Genomic DNA, 22,823 nt, shown 5'->3' with positions numbered 1-22,823 from the left:
GCTTATTTCCTCTCTCTCTAGATCTTGTTCATCTAGATTTCATATCATCAAAGCAGCTAACCCATCATTTCCAAGGATAAATCAATTGAGAGATGGAGGAACAACTATTCATTGTGATACAATACATTTATGCTACCCTTATCTTCCTCTTAGTTTAAGGCTATCACAACTAGATAAAGTTTTCTGCTTTTGGTATCATATTTTCCTTTCTTCACAGCAACAACTGGCTTTCTGAACTTTCCTTTTTATTTACCTCAAGGAAGCCATCTCCCCACATCTCAACACACACACATAAACACACACACATAAACACATACACATGCACACACATCCCTTAGGAAGTCACCTTCCACACCCCAATACACACACACACACACACACACACAGAAGGACATCTCCCCACACCCCAACACATACATACAGTCTTACTCTATTCAGGTGGAATAACATGTCTGCAATATTATATGGCTTCTAGGATACATTTTAAGACAAACATTATAGGGTTTACATTAGAACATTAGTTTTAAATAGCTCTTATGTGGGAAATGGTATCTATAAGTAGATGGGGAGATGGAGAGCTAATGAGTCAGAGCCTTTTTTGTGTCAATGACAATAGAAGTTATTTCCAAGTAGAAGCAAGCCTATCAGACATCTTTTTCACAGATAATTTTTTTATTTTATCATATCTGATGAGATATAGTGCTATGCCAAGGGTAAACGGACAACTGTTTAGAGAGAAATAAGTTTAATTTGTTCATATCCCGTGTGGGGGCTGCCTGCTGGTCATACTGAGAAGTGGTCAAGGCCATTCAGCAACAGCAGGACCACCACCACCACACTTTCCCACATTCTGGAAAATATGGTGAGAGGCAGATACTGGCTACAGAAACACAAGTGTGATCAAAGAGTCAAAGGCCTTAGATTCAGATGGTAAACAGTTGTGTTAGCATCAGAATTGATCATATTTGTAGGATCCTTGTGTTAATCTAAGCTGCTATAACAAAAATGACAAATGTTGACTGGCTGTTAAACTAAAAAATCACAACCTAATACCCAAAAATTTGTTTATTTCTCACAGCTCCAAGATCAAGACACTGGCAGGATTGCTTCTGGTGATGGAACTACCTGACTGTAAATAGCCTTCTTACTTTGATCTCACAGGGCAAAAGGGGTGAGGGGCCATTTTGAAGATGATTTTGTAAGGGTACCAACCACATTCATAAGAACTCAGTCTTGTGACCTAATCACTTGGAGAGAGGCTCTACATCCTAACAGATTGAAGAGGCAGACACATTCAGACCATAGCAGTCTCTAAGCCTAGAGATGACACTGAAAACAATATGGACTTGGTCACTTAAGGATGGGACAATCAAAGAGATTACACGCATAGAAGCACAAGCAACTTCTCTGTTAGATTACTTACATTGTGTCTCTAAATATCTAACAGTAATGACTATATTTCCCTGAAAGGTAGTCTTATTTCTCTTATCCTAGAAATTGTGTGGGTCTCCCTACTCCCATGGATCATAAGCTAACATAAGCTAATACAATCCATGAGATCAGTAGGAGCAGAGATGGCCAGTGGGGGTCGGGGGGGGGGTATGCTGTGGGTACATGTGGTCAATGACAACACCAGGACAGATCAACTTTAATTAGGATGACTCAAGACTTATAAAGTTTTGGGGAACTGGAGCTAGGAATATCCAGGATGGGCAAAAGTCATTGGCTAGGGGTTTAGGGTACTTGGAATGCCTCATTAGCATGGGGAAGCTTTTTAGGAAACTCAGGTACTGCCTGAACAGGTTTTATCAGGAAAAAGGAAATTGATCCTGTAATCTAATTGAGGCTAAGTGACATTCCTCAGGTAAAGCTGAAGCATATGTGTGGGCTTAGAATTTCCCAGGTAAATCCAGAGAAGAAGAATCTCCTTTAATTAAGTGACTCCCCATTATGTGCCAAGCCCCAAAAGGCTATCTGGTCAATGGGGGACTTTGACCTTAATTAGTAGTTTCCCACAGATTGTAACATAAATAACCTTTCATGTATTACAGCCCAAGTTTTTTAGATAAAATTGTAACTGAAATCAGCTTCTACGTACAGGCACTTCTAGATGTACCCCTTTCTCCAGGAATTCTCATGGCTCTTCTGGGGGACTGTGGACATCTGAATAGGTGTGGACCCCATAGATTCCTGTGTTTGAATGCTTGGCCTATAGGAAGTAGCACTTTTAGGAGGAGTGGTCTTGTTGGAGTAAGTGTAGCCTTGATGGAAGAAGTGTGTCATTGTGGGGGTGACTTTGAGCTCTCATATATGCTCAAGTTATGACCAGAGTGTCACACAGTCTCCTTCTGCAAGACATAGAACGCTCAGCCCCTTCTCCAGCACCATGTCTGCCTGCGCACCGTCATGTTTCCCACCATGATGATAACGAGCTAAACCTCTGAAACTGGAAGCCAGCCCCAAATTAAATTCCTTCCTTTATAAGAGTTGCCATGGTCACGGTGTCTCTTCACAGCAATAAAACTCTAAGACAGAGGTCCATCTGCCAAATCCTCCCTTGGCCACTTTACCTGGCTTTGCATCTTCTGAGGTTGGGTTTTGCAATGTAATTTTATGGATGTATTATGCCTTTGTGTTTTCCCTTTTCCACTATTCTCTAAATAGTGTATCTACTTTACTGGTTTGTGACAGCTTAGAATCACTTTGTAGACCTTGACACTCAATGTGGAATTTACCTTGTAAAAAGTGCCATCTTAAATGTTGTTAAAGACCACTTGTAATCATTTATAAGCTATATATTTACAAACACTTATAAGCTGGCCACAAAATGTTTTTGGCTTTTCTAATCACACCAATATCAATGAATAAAAACCCTTTACTGATGCTCATGTTGGTTTGTTTACAGTTATTTTCTCAACTATCCCTCAAACATTGCCAAGTGTTTCATGATGCTTACATCACATTTTCTGTATTAGATCCACAGAGATGAACCTGGTAGTGATTATATAAGGATCTGACAACTAAGAGAATATTTCCTTGAGATAGTTAAAATTCAGGATAGCTAATCCTAAAATCTAATTTAATTAAGCTTTACATTAATTAAAAAATAATGTATTAGTCTTCAGTAATGGAAAGTGACATACATATTGTGTCGGCACAGAAAAAATCAAAATATACTTCTGTCAGAGAGAGAGAGAGAGAGAGACAGACAGACAGACACAGAGACAGACACAGAGAACAGAAAGTACCCTTGTCATGTATTACCCATGAGCAAAAGCATTAAAGTGAATTAGAACAGATATTTTGTTCTTCTCATGATATTTCAGTAAGAGATAAAATGCCAGGCTACACCAGAGCTGAAATCCTGCTGCAGGCCCTGTTTCTTCATTTTGAACAGAAACCATCTGACTGTCCAATTCTCTCATAGACATTGTCCCTGCTTCTGTCTGTTTGATCCAATTTCAGATTCTCTACAATTGTACTGGCTTATCCTTTCCTTATCACAGTTTTTAAAATTAATCTTTTCTTGTTTGTTCTAAATATAACTAATTTTTTAACTTCATTTAAGAAGTTGACATTGAAGAAATATTTCTAAAATCAAAGGAGTTTCTATGGAGACCTGTGATCTGAGTACACTCTAGGAGACAGCCCACACCAAGATCACAGGGTGTACAAGCCAGGTCTGCTCCAAGAGGACAAAGGAGGTCAGTATTGTGGCAGAAGGCAAAAAATGGAGGGGCAGTGGTTTTTGAAGCATCAAAGGTAAGGAGGGGCTCGATTCTGTACGGCTTTGTGTGATGTTTCAGACAGGACATGACAGACAGGAAGAAGAGGCCACATAAGAGGGCAAGTTTCATGCTAATCAATATAAGAGCTCAGAGTATAGTTCCTGGCCTGAAACAAAACACTGGGAACTAGAAAAGAGTAGAGAGGTGGTTCTGGTAGGGTTTGGACATCAGGAATACTATCTGTCTCAGGCATAAACAAGAGATTGCCAGCTTCTCTGTTTAGAAGAGAGGCTAAGAACCCAAGAGTAGGAATCGTGAGACTGGTTAGAAGCTTACTGTAACAACCTAATTCTTCTTGATGGAGGTGATTCAGGTAAGGATGATAACAAGACCATGAAAGGGCTAGGTTCTAGATGTGCTCTGAGGCCCATGCTTCTCATCCACTGAGATGGCTGTTACTTTTCAAAACAATGGAAATTGAGAAAGGTTGCTGAGGGTCTGAGTAAAGTGAAGTTTACTTTACTTTGCTGGTGGAGATGCAAAATGACGTACTCACTTTAAAAACAGTTCAATAGTTTAAAAGTTAACACAGTGATGCCATATAATGTAAACATTCCCCTCCTAGGCATATACCCAGATACTGAGAGAGAAGTGTGAACCAAAACATATACCAATGTGCTTACCAAAGCAAAGAGGGAATCCCTACAATTTTGTGACACTGCCTCAGAATGCAGTTTGAACAGGTTTGATGTTTATATATAGACACAAGGCTCACCTTGACACAGTTTCCAGCTATCAGCCTCCCTGTGTTCCTCAGTATGGTCATCAACACTGAAGCTTGTCTCATCTAGCCATCATCTGGTAACTACCTTCCCCCACAGCAGACAGAAGAATCTAAATCTATTGGACTCGTTCTACATAGGATGCACAGAGACTATAAACAGAATGAGACTTCAAAGTCCAATATCAATCGCAGCATGACAGCAGAGGATATAACCTATGTAGTCTAGCTCATAAAGGCAAACCAACAGGAACACCTGCTCAGGTAGAGCCCTGATGCCGGTCCGTGCCTCTGCCATGGTCCCTCTCTCTCAGCATCCACAACTGTAACCTCAGTATCCAGCTCCTTTGTCGGTGTTTCCAGTTCTTACCAGATTTGAGACTTCATTTACTCCTGAAATATTTAGAATTACATGCATAATTTCATGGACCACTTTTTCTCTTCTTCGAACTTCAATTTTCTGTATCTGCATTTCCTCTCTGTCTATGGTCCCCTGGTTTGCATGTCTGTCCTTCTCTGTTTTCTGTGGTGGTTTCCTCCTGTCCATACTCTGTTACCTCTACTCTCAGTTTGGTTTCTGCTGCTTGAGCTGGTTCTCACCATTCTATAAGAGTGTAAGAGTTCTGATTTTATTTTCATTTCTTTCATTCTACTCTTGCATTCCTGGCACAATGTTATCTCTTTCTCTGTTTTTTGTCCTTTCTTTGAGCCTCTTCATTAGAAGGAACTTATTCTCTGCATTGTATGTGAGGCAATGAGACTCAGTTATTTAAACCCTCTTCTTTGTATTTTTTCCTCATTTTGTTCTAGTTTGTGGCAATTACTGTATTTCACAAAACCAAAAGGTGTTTATAACAGGTAATATAGTAAAATTCATGTTAGTTCTGTCTAAGATCACAATACTGTTGTTTTTTGCTAAAACTAAAGGTTCCAAATTTTAATTGTTTGAGGCTCTTTCAGCTTATTAACCCTTTCAATTAAAAGATGGCAGTGGCAGTCAGTTAATTTCTAAGCCATCCAGGACCCTAAACATTAACCATCTATCATGAAACACATATCCTGGTGGCTTTGCACCCTTTCATGTTGGTAACTACTCCTATGACTGAACTCTCTGTGCATTGTACAGATGATACATGAGCACAAGCCAAGTGGATAAATGGAACTGCATTTTTGGATGGATACCTGTAACCATTTCTTCTGCTCTTATAAGCAGCCTATTGAGAAGAATAAAATGAACAACTGGAACAGGGGCTGTCCCCAAAGCTGTTGCCTGTCTGTGGGATGTGTTCTTCTACCTGAGTTACCTTGTCTGGCCTCAGTGGGAGAGGTCTGGCAGAGACTTGAAGTGTCAGGGTTAGATACACAGGGAAGTCCCACACACCCACAGGAGAAAGGGGAAGGGTTGTAGGAGGAGGTGACCAGGAAAGGGCAGTGAGTAAGATGTAAAGTGAATAACCCAAAAATTTGAACTAATTTTTTAAAAAATTAAAGCATAGAGAAAATAAAAGAAATCTTCTTACACGACATTACTCAAACTGCCTCGAGGGAGGCGGTCCAGACTTCAGATAATGCTTGCACTTCCTATTTCATCCTATGCTTCTGAGTTTGAGTTAATCTAAGCTTTGAGAAGTGAAGAGATTCCTAGCCCCATGCATGCGTTCAAGCGACTTTGCCTTTGATAATGATCCCCTGTCTTTTCCCCCATTGCTTTTTTATTTGTTCTGGAAAACTCTCTCTCTCTCTCTCTCTCTCTCTCTCTCTCTCTCTCTCTCTTTCTCTCTCTCTCTCTCTCTCTGTGTGTGTGTGTAATAATATTGTTTAATATATTATAATATATATTATATAGGTTCTAGAGAAGAACAGATCCAATGGCATAAATATATATCTTAATTTATTAAGTCAGCTCTAAAGTAGTAACAACAGCTAAAGAACAGTTGAGTAGCTGAGAATTCAGTGTTACTCAATCTTTGAGGTTAGGTGTCTCAGCAGTCAGAGGAGCCCCATGATAGCTGTCTATCACTGAGGGTGACAACTCATAGCTACTCCACAAAACAGAATGCCTCTATAATCCCAAATCTGGCACCAGAAGCCTAGAAGATTTCTTAGAGGACCACAGGTCCAACAACAATGATGCAACTTTGGGAATACTGATTTGTCCTGCTATTGGTGAAGGGATAACCACCACCACAAGAAGAAGCAGCAGCAGCAAAAGTTAGTGGCAGGATAGAAGGTCAAGGAATGAGAGCAATCTTCCTTCTGACATATTCTTTTTATCTGTGATACTATAAGAAGGTGACACCCACAGTCTGGGTGGGTCCCATGTCAATCAAAGAAATCAGGACATTCTTCAGGTGAGGCTCTGTACTCAAGTAATTCTAATTTGTGGCAAGTTGACATTAAAATAAACCACGAAAGGTATCAATACAAAGGGAACTAAAGTCCACACATGAGACGGGTTCTGCATCAGCTTAAAAACACTAAGCTGAGTAGAAGTATCTCAAGTGAGAATGGAGGTGATCAAAATACATTGTACTCACATAGTAAATACTCACAGAGTAAATAAACTGAAAATTAAACAAACACTAGCCCATCTATAATATTAAAATATTTTACCCTGTGCTCATCACAGTGGAAATGAACGTTTCAGAACTGGATTGCTAACATTCTTCTTTATAAAGACCCAGAACCAGAAACCATAACATAAGAGGCTGGACCCAGGACTAGGAAACAAAAAGGATAAACTTATTCTGGAACATCCTACTGAACAAATGATTGGATTCTATAAGAATAAATGTTCTCTCCTTTGTTTTCCTTCCTGTAAAGTGCTGGGAGCAATGTCTTCTTGCTTTCCTTTGCATGTGGCTGTCGCATGCTTTGGGTGGCTTTCTCTATTCAGAGTTCCAGAGCAAGCCAAGTTTTAGTTTGGTTTGTGGTTATCTTAGGAAAAATGAACTCCTAACTGGCTTAGGTTCTGTGCCATTTAAACCCATGCACCTGACATGGGGCCGACCTGAAAACTGCCATTTTTCGGGCAAAACAATTGAGAATCGAAAACTTCAGATGATTCATCTCTATGGTTTGCACATAGAAGAAGTTCCATGTGAGTGGGTTTGTGTTGACATAGGTATGGTAATGTCACTTCAGTCAAAGGGATGGCAAAGTCTTCCTCAGGCAACCAAGCATGAATAGACAGCATGTGCAGAAAATGTCCACCAGAACTTTCTTCCCCAGGATGTTTATGACCTAAAGACTGCTCTCCTGCAGAGAGTGCTCCTACAGATATTAGGTAAAGCGTTCTTCTTGATTCAGCTGTACACCATAAACCCTGCCTCCTTGTTCGTTTATATGCAATAACCCCAGCTTTCTGTTCAATTCTATATAATAAACACTAAGCTTCTGGGGGTGATGCCGTTTCCCCAACAGACAACCAAGTCCACCAAACATCTGCTTCCTCTTGTGCCTATAAATTCCTGTACATGCATCTGTCCCTCTCCACCTGAGACAGTTCTGTCCTTGGAGTTTGCAGGATGTGGCAATGGTTCGTGCATACTTGTAAGGAATTTTACATTGAGTATCAAGCCAAACCGTTAACTATCAAAACTCAGTATCTGCTTTTACCCTTTGTATCTTCTGTTTGCAGCACATGAAGTAGGGACGGTTTATTGACTGACCAAGAAGGATGAACAGGCCTCCCTACTCCCTGCAGATGTCTCAAGATCTTGCTAATACGAGTGAAGAGATAGGCAGAGTTGAGAAACAGTTCTTTGCTTGGTTTTGTCATTAAGTAGCTGGGAAAGGCTGTGTGCATGGGGACATCTCCCAGCCTCTCTCATTTGCAAAGTCAAGAGTTTGAGCAAATACGAAAGAGCATCTTATTTCTCTTCAAGGCCAAATATGTTATCATTCTTCTATGTAAGATCAGGGAGCTTAAAATATATATCTTATCGATACATGTATTTGTGCCCTTTATTGATCATAAAGCAATTAAGGAACCCATGAAATAAGAAGCTGCTATCAACTGAAATGGATGCATTAGTCAAAGCAAAACAAACTTCTAGGCTCACATTACGAATAAATGCTATAAATTGAAAATGCCTTTTGGTGCAATTTAAAAAGAAACATACACTATAGTTGTTGGTTTTTCCCCTGAAAGTCTGTTTACTTCTTTTATAAGCTACACAAAGTATTTAAGTGATCATGGGTGATAAATCATTTGCTCACAATGCATGGGCTTCAAACCATGAGGTTCCTTTGAGAATCTGTAAGAAAAGGCTTCAAAAGCAGCAGCTCGAGCTACCAATTATAACAATGCTAACTTTAGTTAGATTTTGGTTTGTCCTCATCTGCACAATGATGATAATGTCTAATTTGGACTTTCCAATGTAAGCATTGTTACGAAATCATCTGTAGTCCAAGATTGCTTAGAAATGGCAAAAATAACCTTAATTCTTGCAAATCTGAACAACAATATGCAGCATAAAGAGAATAAAAAGTCCATTGCATAACACAGAAGAGCAGGGAGCAGCCCAGTCTCCTTCTGTGGAAGAATCCAGCCCTAAAAACAGTCTATTTTATCCAAGTGTACTTTAAAAGGCTCTAATTCCCAGCAAATTTCACGAGCCTTATCCACAGCAGGAACTTGGAAAGTGTATTTAAAAGCAGGGAAGGTTTTGCTCACATTTAAGCCAATTCGACCTTTTCACTACACAGTCTGAATATCACCCACCTAAACTCGGTTTCTGAATTCAGAACCTTGTAGGTGTTTTATTTGCAATTAGGGATGCTCAAGAGTTTGAGCAAATACGAAAGAGCATCTTATTTCTCTTCAAGGCCAAATATGTTATCATTCTTCTTTGTAAGATCAGGGAGCTTAAAATATATATCTTATTGATACATGTATTTGTGCCCTTTATTGATCATAAAGCAATTAAGGAACCCATGAAATAAGAAGCTACTATCAACTGAAATGGATGCGTTAGTCAAAGCAAAACAAACTTCTAGGCTCACATTACGAATAAATGCTATAAATTGAAAATGCCTTTTGGTGCAATTTAAAAAGAAACATACACTATAGTTGTTGTTGGTTTTTTCCCTGAAAGTCTGTTTACTTCTTTTATAAGCTACACAAAGTACAGTCTATCACAATAGTCCAAAATACTCTAACACCTAAAACACTTCTTTTTCTCTTTCATATAAAGAACTTTCAATTTGCATTTCATTAATCTGATTATTTTAACATTTAATTCAATACCAGCAAAACTCCATATTACTTCTTTATTAATTTGCTTTATGTGTGAGTTAGAAACATTAATGTAGATTAATTCTATGGAAAAATAAAATCTTATTTTCTCAGTTTCTTAGAGATACTATGATAAAACACCTGAGACTGGGTGATTTGTAAAGAAAATACCATAGATGTACTAACTAGCTACTAGCTAGCGCTGTGACAATTTGACACATGCTAGACTCATTTGGGAAGAAAAAAAAAAAAAAAAAAAACCTCAACTGAGAAAATGACCTCACTGGTTGACTTACAGGCAAGCCTTTCAGGCATTTTTTTGATTATTGATTTTTGTGAGAGGGCCCTCATGATGGGCCCTCCATAGGTACCAGCCCTAAAATGATGGATCTGGGCAGTATAAGAAAGCAAGCTGAGCAAACCATTAAGAACAAGCCAGTACACAACATTCTTCCATGGCTTTCACACCAGTTTTTGCTTCTAGGTTCCTGCCGTGACTTTCTTCCATGACAGACAGTGGTGTACAAGTATAAAGGAATAAAGCCTTTCCTCCCAAAGTTGTTTTTGATACTGGTGTTTTATCACAGCAATAGAAATCCCAGAAGTAGATGACATAAGGGTAGAAGGAATGACATTTTCTCCATTTAGCTCTTTTTATAACTGCTTTAATCCACGTATTAGAGCACAGTCCTTGGCACAGAAGCATCCTCGACAAAGTCCCACCTCCTAACATAGTCTCCTGGGGTGGGGGGTGCTAAAACACAAATCTGGGAGACACATTCTGGCCACTGCAGAGATTATATTTGGATACATTTGGATCTTTAAAGAGAATAGAAAATGAAATTCTAGACCTAAATAGATCAAGAACACTTGACAGGAGAGGAGTAGAAATGTAATGGAGAGAACATAACCCATATTACATTTGGATTTCAAATTTACTGTAAGGATTTTGCTTTTACTGGGGTACATTTTACAAGTTTTGAGAAGGGTAATATGGCTAGTCTAACTTTAGTGTTAAAAGTGATTAATGTTCAAAGGTAGAGTGTCATGGGGAGAAGCTAAGGGGGCATCTGATTGTCATAATATTCCAGGAATGATCAGGGTGGTAGCCACTGACTGTTGAGAGTATTTGCATTGCTGCTGTATTTTCAAAGTTCAGCTGGCTAAATGTGAGTGAAAAAGAGATGTCAAGAGCCACTTGCAGGATTTGACCCCAGTAACTAAAAGGATCAAGTAGCCTTGGGTGGAGAGCAAAGAGGCTGGATTTTAAGAAACATTAGAACCTCAGCTGGGAAATTTTCTTGTGATTCCAGTGGAGGAGAAAATAAGCAATTGAATATGAATTCTGAGTTCAGGGAAACAGTCAGTCAGGTCTAGAGATACAGATGCTGTGTCCATTGGCATATAAGCAGCAGGATTTCCAAACTGTGTTGCTAGATTAGATAGTCAGTGACAGTGTCTTTAAGAAACACTCTGTGGGCAGAATCCCAAGAGACTTGGTTATTACGGTGAGAGAGAAAAAGCATGGAGAAATCTGAGAGGGAACTGCAATAAGAACAAGAAAGAAAGAGCACGATGTGGGGCCAACCCTGGCTTTTCTCCGATGCATCTCAGCTTTCAGATCTTGGAAGTGCTATTTGATATTGTCTTCCTTAGATTTGGTTATGAGTCTTTCCTAAGTGCCCCTATGGCAAACCACTCTGAGTCTTTGTCATACTGTGTCACAGGAATCTGTACTGACTCATTTCTTACTGTAATCCATAAGCTTCTTTAAGAAAATAATCAAGAGTATTCCCAGAAATTACCCTTGTGCTTATCCCATGATAACTTCAGAACACTAATGATTGAACTGAATTAGTAATTGGCATTTACCATCACAGGCACAGTACTACTGTGATAAAATGAGGCTGATATGATCATTAAGAGCAGTGCCATATATACATTTATTTCATTGAGTTTATTTTTCTTTATAATTATTTATAGGGAAATTTCTAGCATCACTTTGTTGCTATGTTTGCAGTTCTGATTTATATAATGGAGCAGGAAGAATGAACGTAATATTCTTTTTATATGTTAAACACGTGCACTAAATAAGACCTTCACATTTTACCTTAAATAAATATATGACCTTCCTCAAAAAACTAAGAAGAAAAGTAAAATTAATTTAGTAGAAAAACTCCACAAGGTTTTAAAATGATTTGTAAGAATCTAAGGTCGTTGAAATTGTATGCATCAGATTTAAATATCTATCAACTTTCTGTTAATATGCTATACATATAAAATATGGACAATCAAAACGGATGACTAATTTTAAAACAGCAGGACATCACTTACCGGAAAGTATAGGAGCAGAGAACCAAAGAGTATTGTTTCCAACAGGATGAGGCCAGATGCCCTGATGCTCTAAAAGAAAAATTGAGAATGCTAGTGTTAACTTAATTTCCAGGCAGAGAGGACCTATGCTACAGTAAAAATGCCTCATTCCTGAGAAAGGATTCTTCAGGGGGAAATTAAGTAAATACATGAAATCTAGCTAGTGTTCAGGTAGGTGAACAGCTGACAAATGTTATGTAAGGGACATGACATTATAATGGGGTGACAGGCCTGACAATGGCATAGGGACTTCACAGAATTTCATTCCCCACAACTTGAGTTACTGAGTCATCTGAGAAGCTAAGGACACTACCTTGAAGATTCCTATAATTTGAGAAATTGTAACCAACACAAATCTTTTCTCTATTTCTAAGACATAAGCCACCAGCTCCTTAAACTACTCTACGGACACCTGCTAGATCACTGTGGATGGTTAAACAAAGTCTCAGTGTGTGAGCTGGATAAAATCCTGTAATCTCAATGATGTAATATAATCCCTGTAACACAGCTTAATTCTGTAAACAATGTGAATCATATTCATATAAAATGTTCCTCACCTTAAATGGTATTTATCCTACAGTCAAAATACAAAAGACTACATTGTTTTCAAGTAGACTTCCTACTATTTAGTTTCTAAGCATAAATATACTTAACAGCCTTATAACATTTCTTTAAAAATATTTTTATTGATTTTCTGTGAGTGTCACACCATGTACCCCAGTCCCTGTCAGCTCCCCTTCTCTTAATCTCCACCCATCACCCTTGCAAACTTCCTCCCAAAATAAACACACACACACACACACACACACACACACACACACACACACAAATGCAAAAAAAACCAACAAAACATAGACAACATTTCATCTTGGAAGTTGTAGTATGTTAAAATGTGTCCCACAGTCTACCCCTCTGTCCACACATCTTCACTTGCAAATGCTCATTGCAATGAGGCATTAGTCTGCTTCAAGATCTCTGGCTTCTTTGACACCATCAATATTGGATCCTTATTGAGATACCTCCAAGGTATCCTGTTGTAGCCCTGGGTCATGGAGATCCTGCAGCTTTGGATCAGCAGGACTGGCCCTTTCCTGCATCCCAAATGTTCGCAGATGATATAAATTTTGGAGTGGGCCAACTCAGAGCCTTGGATCTTGGTCTGGGTGGTGGCAGAGCTGGCCAGTCCACAGGCTCTTCCTTATCTGCACCATTAGGGCAGATCTCCAGCACTGCTCTAGTTAGGCCACCCAATCCCACCATCAGCAGGAAGCAGGGTCAGCTCTCCTACTCTCATGCCCTTGAGGCTGGCTCACCTGCATCCAAGTCTCTAGGGCCAGCTCTCTTGTGCTTCCCAATCAAGGTACAGGGCCCACTCCCCCAAATATTGCAGTCTATGAGGGGCTGGGCCAGCTTTCCTGTTCTCATACCCCCATGGCTGGATCATTCATGCCTTCATCATCAGGGCCATCTCCGTTGTGTTTGCACAGGTAAGGTGCAGGGCACACTCCTCTGAGTGATACAGTCAATCATGGGGCAGGTCTAGATCTCCTGGTCTTATACACTCAAAGCCAGCTTTCCTGATTACTGCAGGTGGCAAGGGGAAGGGGCAAGGTATCACCTCCATACCCATGTTATCTCATGGCAGCCAAGTGGCAGGCCCAGCTTTCCATGACTCGCTTTCTCAAGACTGGCTCATCTTTACTACCATCACCAGGACTGGCTCTGATATGCTATCCAGGGCCTGCTTTATGAACAGCTGCAGCCGGTGAGAGGCAGGCAGGACTAGCTCTCCTGAGCTCATAACTCTACGGGCTTGTCAACTCCCAGAGGTAGCAAGGAGCAAGGGTTGGGGCATCGCCTCTAAGCCCATGTCACCCCATGGCAGACAAATGTCAGGGTCAGCTATCCCACACTCAAGCCTTGACACGGCTCACCCACACCACTGCCATTAGAGACAGCTCTACTGTGCTTCATGGACAAAGAGTAGGGTCTATTCTCCCTCATTTTTCATTTTCAGGGCTGGCTCACCTGTACCTCCACTTCTATGATCAACTCTGATGTGTTATCCAGACAAAGTTCAGGGTCCACTCTCCCAAGTGCTGCAAAATTCTCCTGAGCTCTACCAGTCGTGAAAAATGGGGCTAACTCTCCAGAGTGCCATATGCAATGAGGAACAGGACCAATTATGCATAGTCCATGGACATCCAGGTAGTCTCCAATGGTTGCCCCAACCAAGGACATCCTCATGTTCTCTAATGGTAATATGAGCTAGGGACTTTGACACTGACTCCTGCCACTGCATAGCCATGGACTCCGAAATGGCCCTCAGCAGCATCTCAGGCTGGGACCTCACCATGGCCCCAGGTGGCACGGATAGCCACTCACAACAGGCTACTCCTCTCTACCCTAGAGTCTCCAGTTTCATCTCTCTTCATAATGCTCAAGCTGCTCCGCTTCTCTCCCTCTCCCAACCAACCACCATATATTCCCACATTGTGATGGCTCCAGCTGCAGGCTGGACATGCAGCTGGCAGGCTCCTGAGTGATATACTTCATCATGGCAAGCAGTGTGTCAGAAAGCAAGTGTCTATGACCCACTTGTGATGTGCACTGGAGGGCAGGTCTTTGGGTGGCAGGGTGGTCCACAGGTCTTTGTCTGTCTTCCTCCTACTGTGCACTGTCTAGACTTTATTTTGTTTGATTTATATGAGTCCTAGGCATAAAACAGATTTAACTACCAAGACTGGTGTCAAGCTAGGATGAACAAAGAACTGCCATTTTCTCTTCCTCTGACTAAGAACACAACCACCAACAGGTGTCTCTTTACCCATTGGCAGAGAGCATGACATTTTTTTTAAAATACAATCTGCAAAGTATCAAATTCCTAAAACAAAATAAGATTGAGCCAAGAAATAAAGCAATCTTAGCTTATAACAACAAATTTGGCTTCAATGAGCTAAAGTTTCAAGACAGACACTCTGGAATCCTTATGTTTTTATTAAATTTAATGTAAAACATGCATACACATTACCAGCATACAGATGTCTTACTTATCAGAAAAGTTATGTGAAGCAAGAAAATTAATTCTGCAATAACCAAAATATGCTAGGAATCCGAACTACGACAAAACGTTGTATTCTTTTTTTTTTTTTTAAATGATCTGATAACTGGAAAGTCAGGAAAAGAAATTTTTAATTCCTCTTCTGAAATCTTACAACGTATGAACCACACAGAACTGAATAATGTGATCCTTCAAAGAAATTCATAACTAAGGGTTTCAGAATGGTGTACAATAGTGACCATTTGTATGGCTTTCCCTGTTCGATTTTCTGTGGTGCTGAGGACGGAGCCCAAAGTCTACACTTGCCAGGCCATCTTTGTACCTCCATTCCATCTTCTGCCTCTCTGTGCCTTTTCAATGTGGATCATTGTTTTGCCTAGTACATGTTTTGATGAAAAGGAAATTTCTACCAGCAGTATTTGAGTGTGGGCTGATAAAATTTCTAAAATGGCAAGTTACGTTTGCAAAGCATACTTACTTGTGAATGTTTTTTATAGCTTATAGTCTAATTTTTTAACATGACACTAAGACTCAGACTCCAAACCATTATGCAAAACTTGTTATAAAACAACCTATGCAATGTTGACAAAGGAACAGAGAAAAGAGCTGGAAAGAACAGCAAAAAATAAATAAGTAAACAAAAAAATAAACAACAGCTTTGCAGTTAAGTTTGCCTTACTGTGAATTCTGAAATAGCTATTTCAGTGAATTTCAATTGCTTTGCCCATAAAAATTAATGTTTAACACCTTATTAAGCCCAGTATGTTACTAAACATGAAGTAGATAAAATGGCTGCATTGGATTTGGGGCACATAACTATATATCTAGTTTTTAAGGCATAAAGCAGCCCCTGACTGATGAATTTGAAAACTCAAGGTATATTTTGATAGCAACAAAAATTGTTTTATGTTTGGAATGGAAAATGACTATGGAAGAGACTGAAGACATAGTTGTAAGACTGAAGACACAGTTGTAAGAGCACATACTGTTCTTGAAGGGGACCTGAGTTTGATTCCCAGTGGCCATGTCAAGAAATCCACAACCATCTGTAATTCTACTCCAAGAGACTTGTCACTCCTTTCTGGATTCCAGGGGCATCTGCACTCACATGCACGGACATATATATTATTTTAAACAATACACAAACTATAATTAAGATGTTAAGTTCAAAATTACACCAGAAGGTCCAAGAGCCCAGTGATAGGGGACCCAGAAGTTCTTTACCTAGTGTGAGATGATGCTGTGGCATGGTGGCTTCTTCCCTTCTCAATGTCTTCTGATGTATTTTATGAGTAGTGGACTGTATTCTTACCTTTCAGCCATTACAAAAATACAACAGTTGCAGTCATGGGTGTTTATGTGTATTCTCACAACTACCTTTTCCTTTATACTTTACATCAGAGATGTATGTAGGTATGTCCAACCAATGGCTCACTGGCTGTGCATAGCCCAGGACAGCTCTGAATGAAGCTCATCACACTATAGATAACAATGCCACATCACCCTTAGTCCAGAAGATTCATCCTAACCTGACAGCAAAGACCTTTTCTGAGGCAGAGATTATATTTGGACATGAAAGAACTAACCTAAAAATCTTTCTTTTCATTGAAGGAGATACAGTCATAGACTTCTGAATCATAAGCCTTTTTAGTAATTAACTGAAGAAAATCTAAAGTCTATTATTCCAGGTCTTATAAAATTCTATGATTAGAGTTATAATTTGCAAAAGTCTAAATAGAACCCTTCTTATAACTAATACTAATAAATACAATTACAAAACTTTGTAATGAAGAGCACATATTAACCTTCTTCCCTTTTCACTATGGATTCCTTTCCCAGTTCCCAAACCCCCAAAGATAAATTATGAAGATTAAATGACAAATTCAAACCTGTAGATCAAAAACTAATGATATTCTATTAATTTAATAAAATTGTGTCAAAGCCAGACCCTAACTCCCATCGCCTCACCCTAGTATGCAACGTGCAGAGGCACATGACCCAGTGCATGCTTGCAGCTTCCAGAGGCAGATTCACCCTTATATAACACCCCAAGGAAGCCCAAGCCATTAGAGTAATAAAAGAACAGGAATGCTGAAGGATGTGTTTTTAAAATAATTTAAAAGGCTTGTTATTATTTCCCTGGCTCCACAGGACTAACTCTATTTCATTTCATATTTTAAACAGTTTTAGCCTCTGGGGAAATAACACACATCTTGCTAACACAATGTAGCTATTTTTGATCATTGCCAATGTCTTTAACCTTGCAATATTTAAACTTCCCTTATATTACAAAAGAAACCTTTGAGAAAGAAAACATTTTAAATAGCTCAATTTCACGATCTATGAGTAAACTCTGAGGTAGCAATAGAATTATATTTTCCAAAGGATGAATCAGAATAGGAGTCAGAGAAAAACTAATAGCCCACAGATCTTTCATTTACAAAGTGAATTGGATACAGAACAGATTCTCAGCTCACCTTTTCTTCTAATTCTTCTGTTTCTATAGCCACAGATGAGAGACTTCCTTCTAGTCACACTTGAGGAGCACTTGACACAATGGTGTCAATAGGTTTTCAATAAGTTGGAAACAGGATGTGAAAGGCAATACTAAAAAAAATACTTAACACTGGCAATTTGGAGGAAGTTATTATTTATTAATTTTAATTTTTATAAATGGGTAAAAATAGACTGTCCTGCTTGAGAGACCTCAGGAAGTTCAACTATAGTAAGAATATCTGCAATGAAATACTGAAAATTCAACCAATGCACCATATTTGTTATAAATTTAATCTGTTAAAATCAACTTTCCCTTTTCAGAAAAAAAAAATCACCAATAAAAAGGGTAAAAACAGAATGAGGGCTAAGAAAGATATACTCCCAAAGTAAAACATGAGCAATTCAGAAAAAGATAAGTGTTGTGGACAACTGTCATATCTAACTTGTTTGGAATGACAATACTGGTTGTTTATTGGCTTTGTGATACTAAGCCAGATGCTGAACTTCTGAGTATAGGTCTATTTGTCACACTATGTGATCACTGCTGGTTAAGTTTAAACTTACTTTTGAAAAGTTTATCTGAAAGTGCACAGTATAGTTTAATAATCTTCCAAACAGCATAGTACACTAAATAAAAATGAAAAATAAATTATCCCTTCCTCAGAAGAGACAAGGAGAGAGGAAACAGGAAGGACTAGGGGGTTACTGGGAGGGCAGGGGGAACGTGATTGGGATGTAAAGAGAATAAATTTGTGGGCCCCACATTATTAATCATGTTTTACCACATTTCTAGGCAGAAATTGTTTTACAGGCATTATTATTTTGTAGAGTTAACTAATGAGATGTTTAACAATTTGCTTTGCTGTGTTTCAAATCCAGTCAACACTTCAAGTATGCCCCCAGGCAGGTCTGGTTGTTGCAGAGAAGCAGGAGAACTCAGATGCAGGAGAGTAAGCATCCTGACTGATCTTCAAGTCACTCCACCTCCATGCGTCTCGCAAAGCAATTCACTGCTCTATGAAACCCTTGTCAGGCTTCTGATGGCTTTCCCTCTTTCTTGCTAAGATGTTGCCTGGCTGCATTTCTCAACTAAGGAATATGTCCTGTATATACTCATTGGCAAGCCTTTAGCTACAACTCTGTGGTCTATTTGTAATCTTCCATCTCCTCCCATCCTTGTGTTGGAACTACTAAACAAAGCAACACGTTTCACAAAACTGAGATTCTCCACATGCCCAGAAAGCATACAGGAGTGAATGTAATGGCTGAATATGAAGCCATCTTTCTTCAAATAGCTTCTTGTACAACCTTAAGAAAGAAGACACAAAATCCCCAAAACTGTGAATTAGTTTTATTAAAAGTTACTGAGATAAATGGATACTTTTTTGAATAAGAAGTAGATTATTGAAACAACAAATGCTTCCTTTTGAAAAAAAATTCTCCCTTCTGAGTGAGATTCAAGCATTCTCCAATGGCCCCTCTTTGTTACCTAGTTTCTTTGGGTCTGTGGATTGAAGTATGATTATTCTGTACTTTATGGCTAATGTCCACATGTGAGTACATACCATGCCTGTCTTTCTGGGTCTGGGTTACCCCACTCAGGATGATTTTCTCTAGCTCCACCTATTTGCCTGCAAATTTAATTATGTCTTTGTTTTTAATAGCTGAATAGTATTCCATTGTGTAGATATACCACATTTTCTTCATACATTCTTCAGTTGAGGGACATCTAGGTTGTTTCCAGTTTCTGGATATTATGAACAAAGCTGCTATGAACATATTTGAACAAGTGTCCTTGTGTTGTGGTGAGGAATCTTTTGGGTATATGCCCAGGAGTCGTGTAGCTGGGTGTTGAGGTGGAACTCTTCACAATTTTCTGAGAAACTGCCAAAGTGATTTTCAAAGTGTGATACATGTTTGCCCTCCCACCAGCAATGGAGGAGTGTTCCCCCTGCTCCACATCCTTGCCAGCATGTGCTGTCACTTGAGTTTTGGATCTTAACCATTCTTATGGCTGAAAAATCAGGTGTAGGGATGGGAGGCAGGAGAGGCCTGGGAGAAAGAACAGAAATCAGTAGGGGGCATCTCTGGGACAAGTCAGAGACCTGAGGCAGGGAAGGGTCTTAGGAGTCTGTGGTGGTGACTCTAGCTGAGACTCCTAGAAGCTGGGGTTATGGAGACTGACGTGAACACCTCCTGTAGCCAGGTAGAACTTCCAGAAGGTAGAGATAGACATCAATTTATCCACAAACCCTGCAACCCAAACTTTGTCCTCTTGCAAGATGCTCAGGGATAAAGATGAAACAGAAACTGAAGGAATGACCAATCAATGACTAGCTTGACTTAAGACCCATCCCGTGGGAGAGAGCCAACCCATGGTACTACTAATGATACTCTTGTGCTTGCACCTAGGTCCCCGACAATTTGTAGGATATGTGCATCTTGGTCTTCCTGTGGGTCCCCTAACAACTGGAGCCTGGGCTGTCTCTGACTCTGCTGCCTACCTTTGGAGTCTCCCCTTTCCCTAGCTTGTCTGCCTTATCAGGCCTTAATAGGAGACGATACACTTAGTCCTGCTGCAACTTGATGTGTCAGGGTAGGTTGGTACTCATGGCAGAATTCACCTTATCTGAGGAATGGTGAGTGGATGAGGAGGGAGGAGCTTGTGAGAGAGGGACTAGGAAGAGAGAAGGGGGGATCTAAGGTTGGGATGTAAAGTGAACAATAAACTTCATTAGTTAATGAAGAAAATATTACAGTAAAAACAGAATTGAAATATAAAAAAATTATTAAATCCTAAAAATGACATTAAGACACTAACTAGTTTTGGAAAATATTATTTTATTTTTTTGCTCTATTGAGATGAAGTCTGATATCACTCAGTTTCATATCCAGTTTTTTTAAAAATATAAGTTTACTTTATATTAGAAAATTCAAGAGATTTCACAAATTATTGCTCATTCTCATTTGATCAGCAAGCAGCAAAAGGTCTAAGCAACAAACATTGATTTCTATTTAATCTAGGGCCATACCACCCTGAACACACTTATCTCACTGATTTCTGTTTAATCTCATAGTGTTCTGTTTTTGAATTTGGTATGTTCAGAAGTACAATCTTTAAGGTACTGTTTTTAAATGCTAATGTGCACACATTAGCAGCAGTTGACTAGACAGCAGTCATCAGCAGGAAGTAAATTTGAGATTTGGGGTAGAACATCTCAGAACTGCTAAGTTTGCCTCACACACTGTCCTCTGCAGCACACAAAAGTGTGTGAGTTGTCTGGGACAGTGGGACAGGGATATGTGCATTGTTTCCTTGACACTGGGAAGCATGCTTCTTATTTTATATATGTAAATCACGGAACACACTTTTTTATTCTGACAAGACATTTACAAGTAAAACCATAGAAATAGGATGCGTATTTCAATGAGAAAACCAGGAAATGGTTTAATGAGATGGAATAGATGAGCTTTACCTACAAGAAGAACCAGGCACTTGAGAAACTTAGTAACAGTAGTGGTAATTTAGCAGCTGACTGGTGAGCCACAAAAGTGTGAGGTGATGGGTGTGGGGAGTTCAATGTCCTTCTAGTGCAAACAGGATGAAGGCAAAAATGCAAAGCTCAGTTCTAAAAACAATGTACATATTTCTGATGTTAGCAAGTTGGATTCTGACTTGCCTCACACTCCGGAGCATTAAGAACTAAACGAGCATTATATAGTGTGTTTGTCTCTCTAAATGGGAATATAAAAACTTGAAGATGTTTGTTAAAAGGCAAAATGAGAAGTAGTATGGAATAATAATTTGGTAAATTATTAATCAATTTACCTGTCCTTTGTTTACATTTTCATGTAAATTCCAACCTCTTCTCTCATTTAATTCTTAAATCTCCATCTTTGTGTTTTTCAGCAAGCTGAATGTTTGTGATTAAATAATTATCTTGATATTTTATGATTTTATATCTTACATCATGAATGTGGCTCAGAAAAGATTTTGAATAATTAATTCATAATTTTTAAGTAGATAATAAGTGCTAACCCTTACATACAAAATTCAAAAAGGTCATATTAACTGATAGATGTTTTAATTGGTTTCTTTCTTCTCTGGGGTGGATCATTTTCCCTAAGACACACTGTTTAATGCATTAGGATCTGACTATGAACTCAAAAGACACAAATGAAATCATTGGGTATATATAGAAATTTGATGATAGAAAGATTTGACAATAGGGAATTATTATCGAAGGAATGTTAAGAAGCAAACAAAAAAGTATCCAAAAAAGTTTAGCAATGTAATAGATTTTTAAGACCTACTGTGTCTAAATATAAATGAGTTAAACTGGTTTTCTAGAAGCTCGAAGCTATTTAAAGCCTGTCAAATTAATTACTTAAAATGTATTATCTTCGGCCACAACTGCTTTCTGAATCTTTAAATTTATATTCTCACTCACCTTCCTAGAAGCACCTCATATTCAAGAAGCCAGAAACTAAAATTTCCACCCATGCTTGTATTCAGATTCTCTCTCCTGATTAAGAACAATAAGTCATTAACCAACACTATTTTCAAGCTATGTCTCAAACATATATATTTTAAATGAAATTAATTTGTTTTATTAAAGAAATCCATTCATACACTTATTTGTTTTTAGAACCCCCTGTTTTTTCTGGTCAATTGTTTCACTAAATACACAATTAACTAAAACAAAATGATAACACTGAATTGCTACATCCAAGCTTACTCATGGTTAGAAGGATCTTTTTGCTTTTGTATATGACTCCTTTAGGTCTGGTGAATAAGTTTAAGTGGAGGAAGAGAAGAAAGGTGGATAGGAGAAACAAGTGTCTGTTTACATCTAATTTACAAAATATCACCTTTTGGTTTTACAGAGATAATAATGGGTGAATCTGCTGAAGAGATGAATATGGTGCAGGTCCCAGCAGAACAGAAACCACAGCCTTGCCTCTCTTGCATGTGCTTCCCACTGAATTACTGTGGTCTTCTTTCTCAACTCCACTGCAGTCGACAGAAACACCCATCTTTCCTGACATTTCATCAAGGTCTGTCTCTTCGAGAGGGACATTTATATCAGAGAAGTTCTATTTCTCCTCTAACCCCCCATGTTCAATTTATGCCCTGCCTTAATC

General features: G+C 38.9%; 1 protein-coding gene and 1 pseudogene across 1 annotated transcript in view; both read right to left on the bottom strand.

The window, feature by feature from the left end:
* The window catches only part of Gpr158 (G protein-coupled receptor 158), a 342,907-nt gene that overhangs the window by 114,249 nt on the left and 205,835 nt on the right, over positions 1–22,823 (bottom strand). The window contains exon 4 of the mRNA XM_076938807.1: positions 12,083–12,151. Coding sequence (XP_076794922.1) covers positions 12,083–12,151 — 69 coding nt within the window. The remainder of the gene's footprint in view (positions 1–12,082; positions 12,152–22,823) is intronic.
* LOC117714435 (small nucleolar RNA SNORA48) lies at positions 14,826–14,961 on the bottom strand (annotated as a pseudogene).

This window comes from Arvicanthis niloticus, chromosome 8 (genome assembly GCF_011762505.2).
Source record: "Arvicanthis niloticus isolate mArvNil1 chromosome 8, mArvNil1.pat.X, whole genome shotgun sequence".
Taxonomy (NCBI): Eukaryota; Metazoa; Chordata; class Mammalia; order Rodentia; family Muridae; genus Arvicanthis; species Arvicanthis niloticus.
The sequence above is the reverse complement of the archived record's forward strand: the minus strand, read 5'-3'. Positions and strand labels throughout refer to the sequence as shown.